This window comes from Schistocerca piceifrons, chromosome 2 (genome assembly GCF_021461385.2).
Source record: "Schistocerca piceifrons isolate TAMUIC-IGC-003096 chromosome 2, iqSchPice1.1, whole genome shotgun sequence".
NCBI lineage: Eukaryota > Metazoa > Arthropoda > Insecta > Orthoptera > Acrididae > Schistocerca > Schistocerca piceifrons.
The window spans coordinates 991,828,566-991,850,322 of NC_060139.1; the positions used below are offsets into that span (position 1 = coordinate 991,828,566).

Below are 21,757 nucleotides of genomic sequence, written 5' to 3' on the forward strand. Positions count from 1 at the left end.
CTCCGTCCTTTACAAAGAACTGACATCCTGTAAGGAAGGAATCAATGATCCAGGTTATATGAACTGGGCACCCTGTCTGGCCAAGTTTGTACATTAGGCAATCATGCCAGACACAGTCAAATACTTTTTCTATGTCTGGGAACATCACACCTGTTGCTTGTGTCCTTGGCTTGGGCAGACACGTGTTCTACCAAGCAAAGGGATTGTTGGACAGAGGAGAGCTCAGTGTGGAAACAAAACTGTTTGGCCATAAGGATGTTGTTTTCAGTCAGGTATTGATGGAGAGGTGAAAGGATTATTAATTCCAGAATTTTACTCAGGCCAGTTAGGAGAGAGATGGGCCTGTAACTTTTGGGAAGGAGCAAGTTTATATTGGGTTTGGATAGGGTGATGACCTTTGCAGTTTTCCACACTGAGATGAAGTATGTTAGTTTCAAGAAGGCATTTTAAATGCTTGCTAGGTAGGATATTGTGGGAGGGGGAAGGTGTTTTAGGAGTGGGGTGCGGACGCAGTCAGGGCCAGGAGCTTTGTGGCTACCCTGCTGCTTGATGAGTGCACATATTGTCGGCTTGTTAATGGGCTTGAATTCTGTCACTGGGCACGTATTTCTTACCTGAGTCACTCGGCCAGTAACTATTCTCTCCTGCCTATTGCTCACCTCATCGTGGATGACAAGAGTCCGGAATTGTGAGTCCAGTGATTTTGCCATTATTTCCACCCTTTCTTGGCAACGGCCTTGCCACAGTGAATACACCGGTTCCCGTGAGAACACTGAAGTTAAGCACTGTCGGGTGTGGCTGGCCCTTGGATGGGTGACCATCCAGCCGCCATGCGCTGTTACCATTTTTCGGGGTGCACTCAGCCTCGTGATGCCAATTGAGGAGCTACTCGACCGAACAGTAGCGGCTCCGGTCAAAGAAAACCATCATAACGACCAGGAGAGTGGTGTGCTGATCACACGCCCCTCCTATCCGCATCCCCAGCTGAGGGTGATACGGCGGTCGGATGGTCCCGATGGGCCACTTGTGGCCTGAAGACGGAGTGCTTTTTTTCCACCCTTTCTTGTTCGTCGTATGCAAGACTGTTCTTGCCATGGAGTGGCTTGTTTTCTCTGGTGGGATCATTCTGTTGCCAGTTTATTTTCCAGATTTTGTGTCTGGATATGTCTGCTTAGATGGACCTTAGTTTCTCCTCCCAGCAGCGGCTCCTGTGCTCTTGTAGTCGTTGCCTCACCTGGTCCTCTAGACTCCACAGCAGGCAGCAATTGGCTGGGTCATGGTAGCTTTGTCACAGCCTACACCTCCTGCGTTTGGTGACTATGAGGTCCCAGATGTCAGGGGGCAGGGGACCCTGGCAACGCGATCAGTGGTTTCCTGACACTTGTTGCTCGAGTACAGGCATGGAGGATGCCAGTGAATTTCTCAATGGCTTCATCCACGTCCCCTTCTGTCTGGAGTGGGGGGTTTTCCTCCATGTTCTCTCCCACCAGTTTGTGATTACTTATGTGTTTGCCATTCTCCCAACATCATCTTTGACACTGGTGAGATCCAGCACAAGAGGACTGTTGTTGGAGTCCAGCTCGTAGTGCACTGTGGCTGCCACATCAAGATCCAAGTTTTTTGCTACAAAAATATCTAATATATCAAAATTTCTGTCTGCATTGCCAGGAATATGCACAGGCTCATCTGGGTCAATGACACTCAGGGCGGCATGCCGCTTGATGAAGCCCCGCAGAGTCCTGCTACTTGCATTCTCGCACGACAGCCCCAGGCTCTATGTTTTGAATTTAGGTCCCATCCCACCAATACATGTTTGCCACCCTTAAGCAGTGCCTGAAGGTCTTGTGCAGTGATACCTGAAGTCGGGAGATGGTACGCCGAAATATCTTGCCAAAGGTTTTGGCCAATTTGATCTCTACAACTGCAGCCTCAATAGACTGAGTCTGTGGGAGTTCCAAGGATCAGAAGCACCTTCTGCCCTTAACCAATATCACTGTCCCGCCACCTGGGCAGTCCCACAGTCGAACTGGTGGATGGCGTAGTTTCTGACAGCGAATCGGTTGTCGAGCTTCAGGTGTGTTTCTGTCAGACACATAATATCAATGGCATGCCAGTCTAGATAGTCTCCCAAAATGATTTTGCTGGTTTTAATGCCATTGGTGTTCCATGTTGCGATTTTTATTCTTGTGGACCTATGGGGATCCATCAAAGCATGCCATTAATGCTGTTGCTCCTTCAGCAGTAATCATGAATTTTGTCAGGGCATCAGGCAGAGCTCGAAGCTTCGCCAAGATGTCCTTAAATGTGTTAAAGAGGGGCATGATGCTGAATCCTGAAAACAGTTGCTGCAGCTCTCCCAGCTCATCAAGGAACATCGCCGGTGAGTGCTGAGCGAAGACTGTGACCGTGTGGTAGCAGCCTCCATGCCCTGGAGTTGGGAGGGCTGTGGTGGTGGGGTACGCGGTGGCCAGGCGGCAACAGCCATCAGGGTGCGTGGTAGGGGAAGTGATGGGTAAGAGTCTGGCCCTGGCATTTTCGGTCTGCAACTTTTGACAGCAGCAGAGCTCGTGCCTGTGGCTGTACTGTGGGAGCAGAGCTTGGGGTCATTGCCACGGCTGCAATAGCAATTCGTGGGGATGATCATGGGAGACAGCTCACCATCAGCTTCAGTCTGTAGGGCAGCGGCAGTAGTTTGCCGGATGGCTGTTGCCGCAGAGAGCGCATTTTGCTGGCATGTCCCATTTCTCGGCACATGTGGTACTGGGATGGGGGCCGGTGCATTTTATGAACTTCGGCGAGTGGTTACAGTTTTCGGCACTGTGGAAGAGCTGCTGGCACTGGTGACCCTGTACAGGACCTTCAGGCTGCTGATATTTTTCAATTGTGACTCTGCAATGCAGAATAAGCCTTATCATGTACACTTCGTGGTTTTTCTGGTCGAGGTGGGGAATGACCTTGAAGGACGTGCGCTTCTTGCGACCTTCTCCAGGTTTTGCCGGGTCAGAGGCATGCGTTTCTTGTCTGACCTCTATGACCTTGAACTTGTGGAAGATGAGGCCCACCTTGATTTCCACTGGATTTGTGTCACGGGGAAGACTTTTCATCACTACCTTGAATGTGTCTTGTTCCTACATCGGATACTTGTGATGGGGGATGTTATGGTCTCTGAAAGTAATCTTTTATTGTTCTGTAGTCTGGATGTGAGGATGCCTGAAACTTTAGTGATGAGCCCCTGCATGACGTGTACAGGCCACCTTTTAACATCAGTGCTGTCTCCTTGATTACTTTCATAGTGCCATTTTGGATGGTAGCTATGATGGGAGGGATCTTGTGTCTCTTCTGTTTAGGCTGGGTACCTGATGTGGAGGGTTCGTTCTTCTTCACCACAATGGCATATTTCAGTCTATCGTGCAAAACACCCTGCTCCAAAGAGCTATTACATACGTCGCTGAGAATCCTACTTATCTGTGGGGAACAAGCTTTAAGTACCTTGCTGGAAATGCCATCAATTCCGTAAGAGCTTTTACTTTTCAGTGAGTTTATTATTTTACTGATTTCAGAGGGAGAGGTTGGTGGAATTGCAGTTATTTCAAACTGCACAGGTATGGTCTCTTCTATTAGTAGCCTTGCCTCTTCTAGTGAAGATCTAGATCCTATTTTCTCCACAACATTTAAAAAATGATTATAGAAAATATTTTCAATTTCTGATTGTTTGTTAGTACACTTGTCATTCAGTTTTATGGTACTAAAGTCTTCCTGTGCTCTTGGTTGCCCTGTTTCCCTTTCAATAATATTCCAAATTGTTTTAATTTTATTATCAGAGTTACTGATCTCAGACATGATACACATGCTTCTGGACTTTTTAATAATATTTCTTAGTACCACACAATAGTTTTTATAATAATGAACAATTTCGGGGTCAGTACTCCCTCTTGCTGTTAGATACAGTTCTCTTTTACGGTTGCAAGATATTCTTATTCCTTTAGTTAGCCAAGGTTTTTTATATGTTTTCTTGGAATTATGTTTAACTATTTTCTTGGGAAAACAATTTTCAAATACCCTTAAAAATGTATCGTGAAGTAAGTTATATTTCACGTTTGCATCGGGTTCCTTATACACTTCATCCCAGTCTAGCTGCTGTAGGCTTTCCCTAAAGTTTGCAATATGTATATTGTTAATTGAACGCACTGATTTGAAAGTCTGATTTGATATACTGCATGGAGCTATGTAATGTACTGTAACTAGCTGTGCACCATGATCTGACTGACACTGCCAAGGGGCACTGGATGTTCATTTGTTGGCACCATTAGGTCTCTCTGATCAGCACCAGCCCTAGCATAAAATGCATGCGGGTATCTGGGTAGTACCACAGGCCCAGGTGTGGGAATTTCCTTAGTCTTGGAGGAGCAGGAACGATGCCCTGTGGCAGTTTCTGACTGGCACACGTTGGTGGCAGATTAGACAACTCCAAACAAGAACAGCATGACCGCCGCTATCTCCGTGCTGCCAGTAAACCAACTGCATCCACACCACAAAGGGACCACGCCTAGGTCCTACCACAACAAATTTTCTGTGCACACGCAAGTCATGTGCTTCCTCACATGACAGTTCTGCTGCTCTGTGAATACACAGTGCACATGACGAATTTTGCTTCACTACGGCAAGTGTAGTCTGCCAAAAAAACAGCAGCAAGCAGCACAGGATCAGCTCACTATGAGTCCTGCCCCTCAAATGCTGTTTGAAGTGCACCTTCTTTTTAACTATGTATAATAAGGCCTTGGGCAGTACGTTATAAGAAAATGGGCAGCACTGAAATCTCTGTTATTATTATTAAACTCTTTAAAATAAGGTCCTTGCATTTTGTTTACATTTTCATCATGTAATATTTTTGTGGTTGTCATGCCCCATTTTTAATTCATAGTGTACCTGAAGGTCATGTGTATTTGCCTGAAATACAATACACTTTTTTTCTGTACTTTTCAATTTATAGCAACTCAGTATTTTACACTTTTTTTTGCTATATTATGTTATTTTCTTCACTTTTTTTTCTACTGTACTATGATTATTTTCTTTCTAGACCGATGGCAGTCCAGTGGCACTATTCAACCTTTTTGTACAAATTGTAAGAGACCAGCTGCACATTGTTCTTGCAATGAGCCCAATTGGTGATGGATTTAGAAATAGCATTAGAAAGTTTCCAGCAATAATTAACTGCTGCACCATTGACTGGTTCCAGGTAATGCAGTTCATAGGTTATTTTTAAGTGTTGAATAACAAATTTTTCTTAGGTCAGCCTAGAAATACGTTTATTATGAACGTATGAAGACAGTGATGCTTTTGTAATGATTGATTGTCTTATTGACATCAAGATAGTCATGTCATTTCATAGAATTTCTTGAATATATATCTCTTGAATTTGTCACTATATAATGTTTGTAATTTCCTCAATATTTATTAGAGAGACATCAGAATCTATGCACATTTAAACATAAGTCAATCAGAAACTTGATCATCAGTGCATTTTTATTTATTTATTGTTTTTTCCCCAACTCCTAATCTAAAGAATGGTCTGTTTAATTCCTCTCCAGCAGTATCCAAAAAGAACTGGATAAAGGATTCGCAGTGGTCTTCAATTTCAATTCAGTTTTCACAAGAAGTTAAACTGCATTATCGTATTGGGGACCATTAGCCATTTGATAGCCACTGTTGAATAAATGCATTATGATCATCAATTATATGTGTGATAGTTCTCATACATGTTTTCCAGTGTCACCTATCAACCTTCACTTAGTTTGTTTCCTTGATAGTTTCGATGTCTTAGAATCCAACTAAGGACTTCATTCATTCAGCAAATCTCCATTCACTTGGCTACATGCCATGCCCATCTCCATTTCATTTTCATTACAGTCATAAATGTGGCTTTCACTTCACTTTGTTCTTTGACCTATTTATGTGTTTTCCTGTCCCTTCCAGTCATCTGTAACTCTCCTTTGTCCACTGACTAAAATTTTGTTACAGAACAGGTTTTATGAAGTCAGTGTCTTACAACCAGATCAGAATTGGCAGAATACATGAATTGCACTCATTCCATTTCAGACACACCAGAAGATTACTTTAAAGAGAATTGAGTTCAGTTTGGCAAAATTTCTTCAGAGTGTTTACACTTTTCTGTTTAGTTTTTTGTTATCTATCCAAGCTTTAACTGCTCCAAATACAAAACCTTGTCAACAAGTTTTTATGATCTTTGGTTGGTTAGCAAAATTTTTATTTCTGTTTGTTCATTTCACTCGAGAAGATATTATTTTAGTCTTATTATAAACAATTCTGTCTCCCTCTGAGATGTGCACCGTAAACTCATCCACTCACATTAGATAGTCCTAGAAAATTGAGAAATATGACTTCAAAAAATTGATGGAGTTCTTGAAAGTGAATAGTGGAACAAAGCTATACAGATTCATATGTATAGAGGAATAGTTCCCTTTTCTCTCTTCTTAACATGTTGACTGCCACAAAGCTGTGTGTCTGCTGGTGGCCTCTGCAGAGCATCACAGCTGACATCTATCACAATATATGTGGCAGTCAACATGGTTTAGACATTAAGAAGTTTATAATGCAGCATTGTAGTCAAATTCGAAGTGAGGCCTTCTCTCACCACTGAACAAAGTGCAAAATTTTTTAGGTGTTTTGGATAGAGGTGGGCAAAACTGTTCTATTCAGAGATTGGATCAGAACTGGTCAGTCACTGGAATGAACTAGCCCTTTTTCTTGATTCAGCACTCATCATTCACTCACGAAAATAAGTAAAAGGAAGGTACATTGCCTTTTTAAATCAGGCCACTAAAGCTGTATTTTTATCTGATTTGGTCCTATTTTGAAAGCGTGTATAAAGAGGGGGAATAAATTTGCATTTTGTCCCTAGTAATTTTCAGATACAAAAGTTTTAAATATTGTCTGCAGCAGAAGTTATAAATAGTACAACAAAAACCTAAATATTTTTTATCAAGTAGAAAAATTTCAAGATAAGATAACATACTTTATTGTCACATGACATGTTTTTATACAATCATTCGATTGAGAACATTGGTGACTCGTCAGTCTTTAACCTAAGTTGTTACGGTATTTTATACACTGCAGGAAATATGTAATACATACATTGCTTATTATAATAAAAATACATCATTATATTTTAAATCTTTTTGTAACTCGCCGGCCGCGGTGGTCTCGCGGTTCTAGGCGCGCAGTCCAGAACCGTGCGACTGCTACGGTCGCAGGTTCGAATCCTGCCTCGGGCATGGATGTGTGTGATGTCCTTAGGTTAGTTAGGTTTAAGTAGTTCTAAGTTCTAGGGGACTGATGACCACAGCTGTTAAGTCCCATAGTGCTCAGAGCAATTTTTTTCGTAACTCATCGAATCATTACCATAGACTTCACACACCTATATGAAGTATGGATGTACTGAACGGAATACAAACCGCCATTCAAACTATAATTCTATATATAAACATGAATGTACAGTGAACGTGTATACTTTGTATCTATATGGCTTTGAAAGTATACCAATTGTGCTTGTATCCTTACTCCCTATTCCTATTTATAAATTCTTCTAAACTATAACATTTGCTTTTTATTCATTTAGAAATTCTTCTAGGCTATAATAACATTTGCTTTTTAGGTATATGCTAATGGTTCGAATGTGGATTCCCCAAATATTGACCTTATCTTATTTCTGATCTTCAGAGCTATGTAATATGGAGTATTTTCATATAATGTGAGTCTGTGACAAGGTAGCATGTATTTCAATTCTGTTCAAAGAGGTTTTTTTTTTAAAAAAAAAAAAAAAGATTCAAAGGAGGTTTGTCTTTTCAGTCCCCCAAAAATTATTCCATATCTTGTAACTGTTATGAAATAAGCGTGATATACAATTTTCTTCACCATTAAATCTGTTACATTGTTTAGTACCCTCATTGCATAAAGTCAACTATTTAATCTCTTCAGTAAACTGTCCACATGGTTGGTCCATTGCAAGTTTTTATTTAAAGTTATCCCAAGAAATTTTAAAGAATCAACTGTGGCCGGTTCTTTACCTTTACCTGAATATTCTATCTGCGATATACATTCAGTAGTTTGTTTGGTCCTGAAGTGTATGATTTGGGTTTTTTCAAGATTTAATTTCATAGCATTAATTTTTATTCATTGTTCAAGTTCTTGTAGAGTTTGTTTCGTTGTCCATACTAATTCTTCAGTGTTTTTGCAGCAGACTACAGCAATTGAGTCATCTGCGTAAAGCATTGTATCTGTATTTACTTTGCTAGGCATGTCATTTATGTAATATAAGAACAGAAGTGGTCCTAATATTGAGCCCTGGGGCACTCCTGCTTGTATTTCTTTCCAGCTAGAGCAAGTTTTCTCTCCCTTTTGATGTATCACCACCCTTTGGTGTCTGTTTTTGGGATAAGATGAAAACCATCTTATAGATTTTCCATGGAAGCCATAGGTACCCAATTTTTGGAGCAGTAGCTTATGGTTTACTGTGTCATATGCCTTTGATAGGCCACAAAAAATACCAGATACACCTTGTTGTCGAGGCATTTACTTACTTTAGAGATTAGTTCATTTACAGCTTGTAAAGTGTTTCGTCCCTTCATAAACCCATATTGGTTATTGAGAATAATATTACCTTCTTTATTGTACTTTTCTGATTGATTACATATTTGTTCAACTATTTTATAGAAAACTGGGAGTATAGACACTGGGTGGAAATTTACTAAATCATCTTGTTTTCCCTTTTTGTAGATTGGACAGACTTCAGCATATTTCAGTCTGTCTGGAAAGCAGCCTCATCAAATAATTGGTTTATTGTTTTACAGAGTTGAGGTTCAATGCTGTCACTTCGTGCCTTTATGATATTTGTTGGAATTTAATCCCAGCCCATAGATTTAAGATTTTTTAGGGATTGTATGATGTTAGCTCCTTCCTGACATGATACTGCAGTAAATTTAAACTCTCTTGATTCTTGCAGTACTGCATCAGGCCTTATTTGTGGAAGCAAATATTTTCACCTTCTTCTTCTGTTGTATCTTCTTTGTAGAATCATTTTTACACGATGCTGAGAAGACTTCTTTCGGCGTTTCTTTATGTCCACAATCTTCCTTAATCAAGAAATCGTCTTCTCTTACCGAGAAGGAGTCTGGTTTGTTTACACCTGGTTCCTTGTATTGAAGCTGTACCTCTGCACCACATATACACTTATTCTTCAGAGTAGCGTATTTGTTGTTTGGAGTAAGTAAATCACTTTGAAGTACTCTGATTTTTTGTCTTTTTCCTTGATGGCATTTCTAAATTTGTTTTCCACAGCTTCACTAACACACATGAAACAAGTCCATGTGTAGTCCTCGTTTACAAATTTTATGCTTCATTTTGCGCACTTCTCGTGGAACCAGCATTGACAGCCTTTACACCGAATACATTTAATCACCTTTTTGTTGCACATCTTACAATTGTTAACACTTTTACACGCACATTTATCAGAGCTGTCCTCATTTACTGTTTTACCATGCAGTGCCATCTTTGCAAACTTGAAAACTGTTGTTATATTTAGAGACTTTTAGTGAAAAAAAAGAATTATTACTACTGTATTGAAGTGTATCTGCAGTAGTCATTTACAGTCAGTATTATGATGTATGTTCCCATAAAGGAAAAATTAATCAATATTGTCATTTATAAATAAAATTTGACCCATTTTAGTCAACATGAGTCTTATCCTCTTCTTATTGCACATTTGTCCTGCCTTTGAAAATATTCATTCACAGGCCACTGATGTTGCTCTAATACATAATACTTTTAGAACCAATTGATGCACCACAAGCCACAGCAATTTTCTTGTTGCCCATCAGTTTAACGGATTTCTATTTCTACGCAAATATCCCTTCACTAAATATTTGTCCAGTTCAATAATTTCCACACTTTCTGGGTCATGACTTGCTTGAAGCTGACTAATAGTTTCACGGAACTCCTCCCAGATTGAGAATGTTTCTTGTGTTGTGGTGGTAATTGGCTGAGAAAAGAGCTTTGTTTTGTTGTTGTTGTTGTTTTTGAACAACCAACATTTCCATTTTCACAGTAGCCTTCAAGTAGCATTCCTGAAATGTTTTTTCATCTGAAAATCATTGCCTTTGAATCAGGGGTCCAGTAATGTTGCCTGAATAATCACTTCGGTACTGGAGATAAGCCTTTAAGCAAATTATCAACCAATGAATATTTCTTGAGGATATTCTTTATTTTTGTCTTTAAAAGATTTTAGTTGGCATTCCATTAATCTTGGCAAGATTTTCATTTCTAAAAGTGAAACTGTTTTCTCTGAGGACACTTCTTTGGTTACCTCATCGAAAACTTCCAAAATCTGTAAAGCCTGTTGCACTATCTCCCAGTCTGTACCTTTTAAGTTTAAGGTGATCAATTTTCCACCTAAAATAGTAAGGCAAGAAATTATGGGTTCTTTATTTAAAGTAAATCTTTGCAACAGTGTTCCATCTGGATGGGACACCTTGTTTCAGTTTCAGTCAGTCCTCTTTTAGTTTTTCTTGCATTTCAGAAAGTTTGCTTAAAGCAGATGGTCTCTCCTTAAGAAACATAACAACTCATTTGACCTCATCAATGGTTTTTTTGTATGGACTTCTGAACTGCATGTTGCGTAGTGAGGTTCAAGAATGTGCAAAGCATAAGCTATGTGGAAGTTTCAGAAGCATGGCAGTTAATTTCATATTGACACATTGTCTGTTATTATGGAAGTGATTTTAAAATTGATTTTGTATTTGGGATAAAAGACTTTACCCAGTTTGAGATGTTTTCAGCAATGTGTCTTGTCTTGAAACTGTGAGCACTCTGAAACATATGACTTTAGTTCACTCTTCTCATTTATGAAATCTGCAGTGAGTGCATAGAACCTAATGTTATTTATACTCATCCATGCATCAGATGTAACACAAATTGCCTTTGCAGTGGTCAAATCATTTTTAATTTTTTAAAATAACTCATGTTGCAAATTGGGCATTAAAGAGTTTCACAATGTTTTCCGACTTGATTAATTATAGTTTGGGCAAAGCATATATCAAATTCTTTCTCTTCAACTGTAGATAAAGAATGGTATTCTCTGCAAATCATTTTTAAAAGCTTTACATCTAATGCCACACTTTTATTTAATGTGAGCGACTTTATAATATTAAAAAAAGTTACTTATTGGTTGTTCTAAATGAAAGGCAGTTGACAGTGTGGGCACCACAAAAGGAAATAAATGAGGGCCTAGTCCACAACCTGATGACACTCATGAACTGGATACAACTTGAGAATCAATATGCCTTTCTGGGAGCATACCTTCACCTTAGGTGTAAGCAGATATCAGCAAGGACGATTCACAAGAAATTATTTCTCGAATTCCTGTATTGATTGATGGCGAATTTGATCGGCTTCCTGACCTACATCATTCCAGGGGTACTGTAGAATGCTTCGATCTTATATGTCTCTTCAGGTGTGATGATGAGCCAGTGGCCTGGGTAATTATCTGCTGACAATAGCGGAATTTTCCTTTTTCTTCCACTTTGTTAAAATGGTACCAAATATGACTCGTAATTCTTCTAGGCAAAGGCAATGTGGATGACATATTGTTGTGCAGCACTGAAAAGTACACTGACAAAATTAAAGTATTTACTATTAACTCAGCCATTTTGAATCATAAAAGCTTAAAGTGAGAACAAATATGCATGCAGAACTTTCTATTATGAGAAGTTATAGAGTTGGATATAGAATTTTGTAATCTGCAAAACCTAGACCCACAGTCAAAAAGTTTGTATCATGTATAAAAAGGTCTGAAACAGTCATAGTGATTAAGGTACTCAGGAAAACAAGCCTGACAATATGTGAGGATTTCACTGCTGGAAGATAAAAATAATGTGATACCCGAATATCAACTACATAGCATGTGAACAAGAGATGGCAGGATAATGGTGCATATGAAGGCTGGAAAAAAGCAGTGCAGGTGATCTCTAAAGCCTGTGCTTTAGGAGCTATGAACTTGTCTACTCATGCAGCCACTGGTTCTACCAGAGTGTCTGTTGTTACTGTAGAGCATAGTTGACTATCACTTCCAACTCATTTCGATGATCTGTGCCATATATTTAAGAATTTCGACATCTGAGTCCTCCTTCTAATGAACGTGGGCACATGGCTCAAGCCAAGCAGGCACTCCAGTTCCCTAAAAATAGATTCCACTGTCCGAAGACTCCACAGAAGTAACAGATGAGCAGGCAGACCGTGCTACTCACATCCATTAGTAATGAAGATAGGCAAGTCAAATATATGTTCATAAATATCAAGTCTCTTAAGAAAATGTGCAAATTCAAGTGTGTAGTTTCATATCCAAATGTAACAGTATTTCAGCTTGCACCTACCCATAATGCAGCTTATAGTCAGCCCCCATACATATATTTGCCAATGAAATCCACGAGCAAAGAAATTCATACTTGGAATATGAGCTCAGAGCATCACTTTCAGGACTTACTCTCTAAAATATGCAAGGAATAAACTGTGCCAAAATACAGAGGCTAAGCGTATCAGTGTACATGAACTTGCAGTGGAGGCGCAAGAGATAATTTGGGAGATGACTTCCATATCATTCCTGGACATGAAAGATGAACTTCATGGATTTTCTACCAAACTAACTTTATTACAGAATAAATATGTTCCGCAAACATCAGACACCTGAAGGGAAAACCTGCATCTTGCCTAGCCGAAGAGCTAAAACAGTTCACGAATCTCAGAGACACTGTATGTTGGACTTACAAATGACCTCCTACCCTAGAAAATAAAATTGATTACAAGCAGAAAGCAAACACAGTCAATTAATGTGAGAGATATGATAACTAAGACATGGCTATACGTTAATCTAAAACAAAGACCAGATGCTCTATGAAAAAGATGGCGTGATCTGGGGAATAGTAAGCTAAGTAAAGCTGCAACTGATACCATTGTCCAAACCAAGGTACTAAACCAGTATTTGACTTTATCAATAACCTTCATTGACCCATAAACAAAACATAGACTTAATGATTATTTCATGGATGTAAAGGATGGTAAACGTGAAAAATTCTTTCTTGAGCTGACAATGCTGTCAAAAATCCTTCAGCTCAGCATTTACTGTACAGGATGAAGCTGCAGTCCAAATGGTCAAACTTATTGTTGACCCACTACTGCTCATAATAACTACTGATCCTTAGACCTTGAAGCTCTTGCCTGGACAACACAGCAGAAACACTCATTCCCATCAGAATACAAGCACTAGAAGCCCAGTTGCTAAGATGAGTTGTTGGGTACATTGTGTCTCACAGTACAGTGAATGTAGATATCAGAAAAGAACTGAGAGTGAAAAACTTAAATGAGCAGATTAAAGAACACAGAAATAACTGGAAGGATTATGTCACAAGAATGAAAGACAACAAATTACCAAAATTGGTAACAATTACTGAGCGATATGCTCCGATTTCACAATGGCCGAACACAGCAGCTTTTATAATCGCTGCCAACACATTCCGAATGCAATTCTAAGTCAGAGGATAAGAAATAACAACTTACTCAAAAGTATGTAAACATTTATTGAGCTTCTGAAACTTGAGATGTTCTTTTGAAATCAAGAGTGGAAACATGATGCTGGAAGTGTTTTCCACCTTAATGTGTCCTACTGCAGCCCTTTGGTCTTGTTTGGCTTGGTAGCTGAATATGAAGCAAAAGGGCCTGGGTTCGATTCCCAGTTGGGTTGAAGATTTTTTTCTACTTGGAGATTCAGTGATGTGTTATGCTTACTTTCATATCATCCTAATTAGTATTACTATTGAGGTAGCTGAATGGGCGCTGCACAACAGCAATAAATTGAAAAAAAAAAAAAAAAAAAAAAAAAACTGAGCTTCCTTTATATTCAGTTTTTGTGGATGAGAAAAGCTTCATGTACTAATAAGGTAGGCAAATCCACATTTGCACATGGTCTAAAACACATTTTTTGTAGCTTGGGAAACGTTTTTTTGTGGATATGGATTGGGGTGCCGCTGCAGCAGCCTACCACAGAATTTTTATCCCACTTATTGCAGCCACCAGAGACACATTTTGAAATCATATGAGCTACCATTCATTATTTCTGAATCACCCATTGTCCACTCTTTAGAAGGATCTGTCTCTTTGAATCAATTCAGGAGTGGGCTGTCCATCTCTAGCTTTGGAGGTGGGTGCAGAAATTCTGTTTAGGAATTGGGACAAACTTAGATTAATCATACAGGAAACAAGCTTGAGTGATTAAAACAGTCTCTTGAAATGTGCTAATTTTTCAAATGTGTCCTCTTTTCTTATCAAATTTTATTGGTTTAAGACTCAAACTGTACAATGTTATTTGCAATGAGAGATGATTCCACAGTTGTGGTGTTCCTTGTATTTTCGGATTATGTATCAGTCAGTACAGTATTCCTCCTTGGTTGATTAACCAGTAAAAGTTTTATAAAAGTACAAAACTAACAACTAGTCAATGACCTTAAAAAAATAATTCTGATAGGTGATTTACTTTTGGAGTTATATTGGTTTTCAAAGTAGGTTCTGCCACTGAAGCTCCCAGTACTCTTTCACATATTTAATATGACAGTCTTTGTGCTCTTGATTCTATTGGCATTCCTTGGATTGGAGTGTGGAACATTAGATTCCTTATATTGGGCAGGTAGGTTAGAAAATTTAAAAAGGGAAATTAATAGGTTAAATTTAGATATAGTGGGAGTTAGTGAAGTTTGGTGGCAGGAGTCACAGGATGTCTGGTTGGGTGAATACAGGGTTATAAATGCAAAATAAAACAGAGATAGTTCAGGAGTAGGTTTAATAATGAATAAGGAAATAGGAACATAGATACACTAGAATGAACATCATAGTGAATGCATTAGTGAAGCCAAGATAGACATGAAGCCCACGCCCACCATGGTAGTACAAGTTTAAATGCCAACTAGGTCCACATATAATGAAGAGATAGAGGAAATGTTTGATGAGATAAAAGAAATTATTCTGATAGTTAAGGGAGATGAAAATTTAATACGTTGTCATGGGGGGGGCTGGAATTTGATAGTGGGAAAAGAAAGAGAAGGAAAAACAGTAGGTGAATATGGACTTGAGGAAAGGAATGAAAGAGGAAGCCTCCTGGTAGAATTTTGCTCAGAGCATAATTTAATCAAAACTAACACTTGGTTTAAGAATCATGAAGGAAGGTAGTATACATGGAAGAGAGCTGGAGACACTGAGAGCTTTCAGATTGATTATATAATGGTAATATAGAAATTTTGGAACAAGATTTTAAATTGTAAGACATTTCTTGAGGCAGATATGGACTCTGACTGCACTTTATTAGTTATGAACTGTAGATTAAAACCAAAGAAATTGCAAAATGGTAGGAATTTAAGGAGGTGGGACCTGAATAAACTGAAATAACCAGAGGTTGTAAAGCGTTTCAAAGGGAACATTAGGGAATGATTGACAAGAACAGGGGAAAGGACTACAATAGAAAAAGAATGGGTAGCTTTGAGAGAGGAAGTAGTGAAGGCAGCAGAGGATCAAGTAGGTAGAAAGATGAGGGCTAGCAGAAATCTGTGGGTAATGCAAGATATATTGAATTTAACTGATGAAAGTAGAAAATATAAAAATGCAGTAAATAAAACAGGAGAAGGAGAATACAAATGTCTAAAAAATGAGATTGACAGGAAGTGCAAAATGGCTATGCAGGAATGGCTAGAGGGCAAATGTAAGGATTTAGAAGCTTATATTACCAGGGGGAACATAGGTACCACCTACAGGAAAATTAAGGAGATCATTGGAGAAATAGAACCACTTGCATGAATATCAAGAGGTCAGGTGGGAACCCAGTCCTAAGCAAAGTAGGGGAAGCTGAAAGGTGGAAGGAGTATTTAGAGGGTTTGAACAATGGAGATGTACTTGAGAGCAATATCGTAGAAATGGAAGAGGATGTACATGAAGATGAGATAGCAGATAAGTTACTGCTCCAAGAATTTGACAAAGCATAAAACACATAAGTTGAAACAATACTCCAGGAATAAGCAACATTACATTACAACTAATGATAGCCTTGGGAGAGCCAGCCACAACAGAACTCATATGGTGAGCAAGATGTATGGGCAGGCAAAATGCCCTCACACTTCAGAAAGAATATAATAATTCCAATTCCAAAGAAAGCCTGTTACAGGTGTGAAAATTACTGAACTATCCGGTTAATGAGTCATGGTTGCAAAACACTAACACACATAATTTACAGAAGAATGGAAACACTGGTAAAAGCCAACTTCAGGAAAGATCAGTTTGGATTCTGGAGAAATGTAGGAACACGCAAGGCAATACTGTCTCTACAACTTCTCATAGAAGATACATTAAGGAAAGGCAAACCTACATTTATAGCGTTTGTCGACTGCTTTTGATAATGTTGACTGGAATACTCTCTGTGAAATTCTGAGGGTGGCAAGGAAAAAATATAGGGATTGAAAGGCTATTTATAACTTGTACAGGAACCAGATGGCAGCTATATAGAATCAAATGGCATGAAAGGGAAGCAATGGCTGAGAAGGCAGTAAGACAGGATTGTAGCCTATCCCCGATGTTATTCAATATGTATATTGAACAAGCAGTAAAGAAAACAAAATTTAAATTTGGAGTGAGAGTTAAACTCCGATGACATTGTAATTATGTCAGAGATAGCGAAGGACTTAGAAGAGCAGTTGAATGGAATGGACACTGCCTTGAAAGGAGGATAGAAGATGAACATCAACAAAAGCAAAATGAGGATAATGGAATGTAGTCAAATTAAATGAGGAGATGCTGCAGGAATTAGACTAGGAAATGAGACACATTGAGGACAGAACACACATAACAGTGAAGTTGTAAAATAATATAGAAATATAATTTCCTCATCTCTTAACAAATTCTTTCCATTGGTTCACATTGTTATTAAAATTTTCTTTGGGAGACTGATTTTCTAGTCTGTGTTGACCTTGAGTTAGACTTGTTTCTAAATTTCTTATCTGACAAGACAGAGTTTTCATTTCATTTTTTATTTCCTTGTTACGATTTTTATATTACTTTTTGTTTCCTTGTTATCATATTTGTAATTCTTTAATTTCATTATTTGCTTCTTCTAACATCTATATTATTAAATGACTTTTCCGGAGTCCAGGTTACAGTGCCCTGGGCCATTTGAAGATTGCCTATTCGACAGCTGCCAGGGCCAGCAAAAATTTGATTTATGATATTTTGCATAATTGTTGATTGAAACTAAAAATTTGAGATGTTGCCATAATCTGCTCATTAAGTGGTGTAATTGCAAGTCAAAGATAAACAAAGTAAGACAATTATTGCAGTTAGAAACTATGTGTTTGTCTCAAGGTAACATAATTGAAGGTGTGGAAATGGCCGGTTTTTATTCATCCATTGTTTGAAAATGGGGGCAGTTAACACTTCCAACAGACTTTACATATAATTTCGAAGTTTTTTGAAAGTTTTTCTCACTAACAACTGCAGCAGAATGGTGAAAGGAGGAAGGCTTTTCACTTACTGCATTTCCTCTGTTCATGTCATAAAATGGCAGCATTGGGTATGACGTTTTAATGTATTACTTCTTTGGTTGGTTGGTTGGTTGGTTGGTCGGTTTGGGGAAGGAGACCAGACAGCTTGGTCATCGGTCTCATCGGATTAGGGAAGGATGGGGAAGGAAGTCAGCCGTGCCCTTTCAGAGGAACCATCCCGGCATTGGCCTGGAGTGATTTAGGGAAATCACGGAAAACCTAAATCAGGATGGCCGGATGCAGGATTGAACCGTCATCCTCCCGAATGCGAGTCCAGTGTCTAACCACTGCGCCACCTCGCTCAGTATTATTTCTTTAGTGCAAACTCTATACAGAACAAATTTTGCACACAGTATCCATATACCACTGAATATAGTTACAAGTTTGCTTGAAATGGTGTGCAGTAAAACTTCATCTCATGTAACATTCTAATTCATTACTTCTTCACCTCTAGTTTTGCCATAGGATTAATTATTATTTCTAATAACACTGTTTATCTTCAAGCCTTCATGCTAACCATCCATTTTCTTACAGTCATGGCCTGAGGATGCTTTGCTTGCTGTTGCAACCCGTTTCTTGTCTGAGGTTCAGTTAGGTGATGAAGAGAGAAAAGCATGTATTGATATGTGTCAAGAATTCCATACATCTACTCAGGATCTGTCAACTGAGTTCTTCTTGCGCCTGCGGAGGCACAGTTATGTTACACCTACTTCATATCTTGAAATGATTAATACTTTCAAGGAGCTATTATCAAAAAAGCGAGAGTAAGTATCCTATCTCTGTAACCTGTACATGTATAAGGTTTTCTATTCAATATGTGTTTGCAGAGATGTAAGCATAATATGTTGAAATATAAATTTTAATGTAATGTGTGAAAGTTAAGCATGGAGGAAAATACAGAGCATTGTGAAAGCACTGGAGAACTAATAAAAACATAGATAAAAAATTTACTCACCACACAAAAGGATTTAATGTTTACATTATATTATCAGTAATTGATTGTTGTTGTTGTTATATGTATTAAAAACAGGAAATAATGTATGAAGTGTCTCAGCTTTTGTCCAAGAATGTTATAAAAGAGACTGTGTTTGCATTATATGGCATATGGTTACACCAAAAGTGCAGAAAAACCAATCTCATATTCATTCTCGGTGATTTTGTATGGCCTTGCTATGATCATGTATAAAATAACTACAATCCTCACTTTTCACAATAGATGATTTCTAAAATAAATCAGGGACATTGCTGAAGAAAAGGAGGCCCACTGGTGAATGAGTGGTTTATGATGGGATGGTACAGTGGGAAAGCTGAATATTTTAAAGCAAGATGAGTTTTTTTAGCCATAACTGCTACCCATACCCATTAAAAATCATATAAGCCATCTACTTTTATATATTAAAAAATTAATTTTTATTCAACTTTAGCAGTACCATTACTGCTGTGTGAAAGTGATGGTTGGATGAATAAAAAGAAAGATGACAGTGAAATATAAGCAGCAGAAATGAGATTCTTGTGGAGAGTAAAGAGCTGCACAATAAAATATTTAGTAATGGATGAAGATGTTCAAATTGAGCTGGAGGTAAATTAATGAGAAAACAACTTAATACAGAAAAAAAACATGGAAAATAAATTGTAAATACAATAAAGGATGAAAGACTACCATAAAAAATCCTGAAAAGTCATAGTTCAGACAAGGAAACAAGTAACGTAAACTTTGTTAAGAAAAATCAGACATATGCCAAACTCATAATTAATTATGATTATTTTAAATACACTAATAAAAAATTTGCAACATATGCAAGAAACATGTCTGTTTAATAAGGTAGGCCATTTTTGGTGAACAAACATTCTATGTAAATTCAGTAGGATTTTTAAACAATGTGCCATTGATCAGTGTTCAGTTCAGGTAATAAATGTCTTTTTATAATGCCACTGATCACTATATATTCTCATTGACACTATTATCCCACTTCATTCACAAGTACTAATCATAAATTGTAAATACATAGTATTTATTGAAGATTTCCTTTTGTAAAGATGGAGGAAAATAATAAACTTCTTGATCTTCTACAAGAACTCCTTCATGGCCTAAAAGTGTTGAAATAGCTACCTTCACATAGAACGGTGTAATTCTCATTGCTTAAGGATTTTAATTCTTAGTCAGGTGTACCGTTTTTCATAATCCAAGTGGGGACATGGCGTACTTTGTACACATCTAAAGAGTAGCTGCCATTATATTACCAAGATAAACATGTATGAGCAAAGTCTCAGTTTAATTTTACTTTAATTAAACAAGAGTAAAATAAACTTACATTACATGAGCTAAATCACTGTTTACTTAAACAATAATAAAATAAACTTTCATTATATCAGTCAGTTGCCAAGTAAAAATGTTACTCCACACTACTGTCCCACTCAAAGCATTAAACAGTGCAGCTGTATCAGATTACTGCCAGCTGCATATTTGATTACTAATTATCTTGTAGGTAACTGCTTCATTGTGGGTCTGTGCTGCTAGCTTAGAATCTGGGTCTTTTCTTATACAGATCGTAAAATTTTTCTTGCATAGCTCACTATTTATTTTATGTTACTGCTGCTCATTTGGACTTGTTGTAATACAGCTTATCACTGAGTTATCAGAAGCAGTAATGAAGGAATAGGTACAGCCTTGCTATTATAAAATGACAGTGAAATGGTACAAGACAGTGCTTTTGTAATTGGCACATTTTACATAGAGATGAACCAACTTGAGGGTTAAACACAGAAAAAATCCCACCATAATATCCAAGAAAACTAGGAAATGTCACTTCTGGAATCTCCCAAAAGTCAGTTATAATCAAAGTCAATTATAATCTAGTGGAATGGTGTTGCAGCAGTGTGCCCAAGAAGTAACTGTGCATGTGCTTCCATCACTGGCATTTCTTAGAATGGCTCACATAGTTCCTAACAGATCAGTATATACCTGGTCAGTGATACACGTGTCTGACTGCATTTCTTTTTATGGATCACTTAGTATCTTAACAGATTGGTAGACACCTATTCAGTGATACCTGCATCTGATTCTGTCTAGAGTCTTCATGAATCTCAGGTGACCAGATTTTGGAGCATTGTGGAAAAAGTTCAGTATAACTGGCTGTAGATGAGCTGGAATGACAAGCAGCCATCTACATCTCATTGGATCATACTTACTCTTATACAGTGCTCCATTTATTTACTGAAATACTTCTTTATTTCGTTTCTCCTTCTTCAAGGCTTGTATGATTTTCAGCAGTGGTAGATCTTGACTGTTTTAAACAGCATTGTCACTAAATCCAGTGATGACTGGGAATTCATTCATATTGCTGTGTTGCACCAAATGATTCCAGGAAAGGCAGTGAGCATCCTTGTATTTGGTTTCCTTTTTGTTCACTACTGTGACATACTCTCGAAGACTCTACCCATTTTTCCAGTTGATCCTATACTCCTTGAGGCTAGTTGGCCTTCATAGAGAATGGTTGTCTGTCACAGTGGTGAATGGTTTTGCCAAATTTACGGTAGGAACTTGGTGACGACCAAAATAACTGCAAGGTGCTCCTTCACTGTATTGAAGTAGATCACCTCACACTTGAAGAAACTCTGCAAGTGTAAGGTTTCACCTTCTCAGCACCTCGCTGAATTGACACAATAACTATGCCTCTTCCAAAACCACTAATGTCTTTGCGAAGTTCTATCTTGGAATTCTCGTCATACAATTCTAGGACTTCAGAAACTGTGAGTGCCTCCTTAAGGGAAAAGAAAGGTTGATGATGATGATGAGGTCCCATACTCCTCGACAGAGCATAGGGGATAATGCGGGAGACCCGCACCGCCGAGTAGTCTAGGTCCTAGTGGAGGTGGTTTGCCACTGCCTTCCTCCGACCATAATGATTATGAATGATGATGATGATGATGAGGATGACAACAACACCCAATTATCTCCTGGGAGGTGAAAATCCCTGACCCTGCAGGGAATCGAACCCGGGACCCTGTGCTTGGGAAGCAAGAACGCTACCGCGTGACCATGAGCTGCAGACTTATCTCCCTGCAATACGTCTTGCAAGAGAAGTGCCTTGGCACAAAAGTTCTTTATGAATTACCAT

At 38.3% G+C, this 21,757-nt stretch overlaps 1 protein-coding gene across 1 annotated transcript in view; it reads left to right on the forward strand.

The window, feature by feature from the left end:
• Window positions 1–21,757, forward strand: part of LOC124776746 (dynein axonemal heavy chain 7-like) — an 881,127-nt gene that overhangs the window by 456,111 nt on the left and 403,259 nt on the right. The window contains 2 exon segments of the mRNA XM_047251871.1: window positions 5,078–5,236; window positions 18,174–18,403. Coding sequence (XP_047107827.1) covers window positions 5,078–5,236; window positions 18,174–18,403 — 389 coding nt within the window.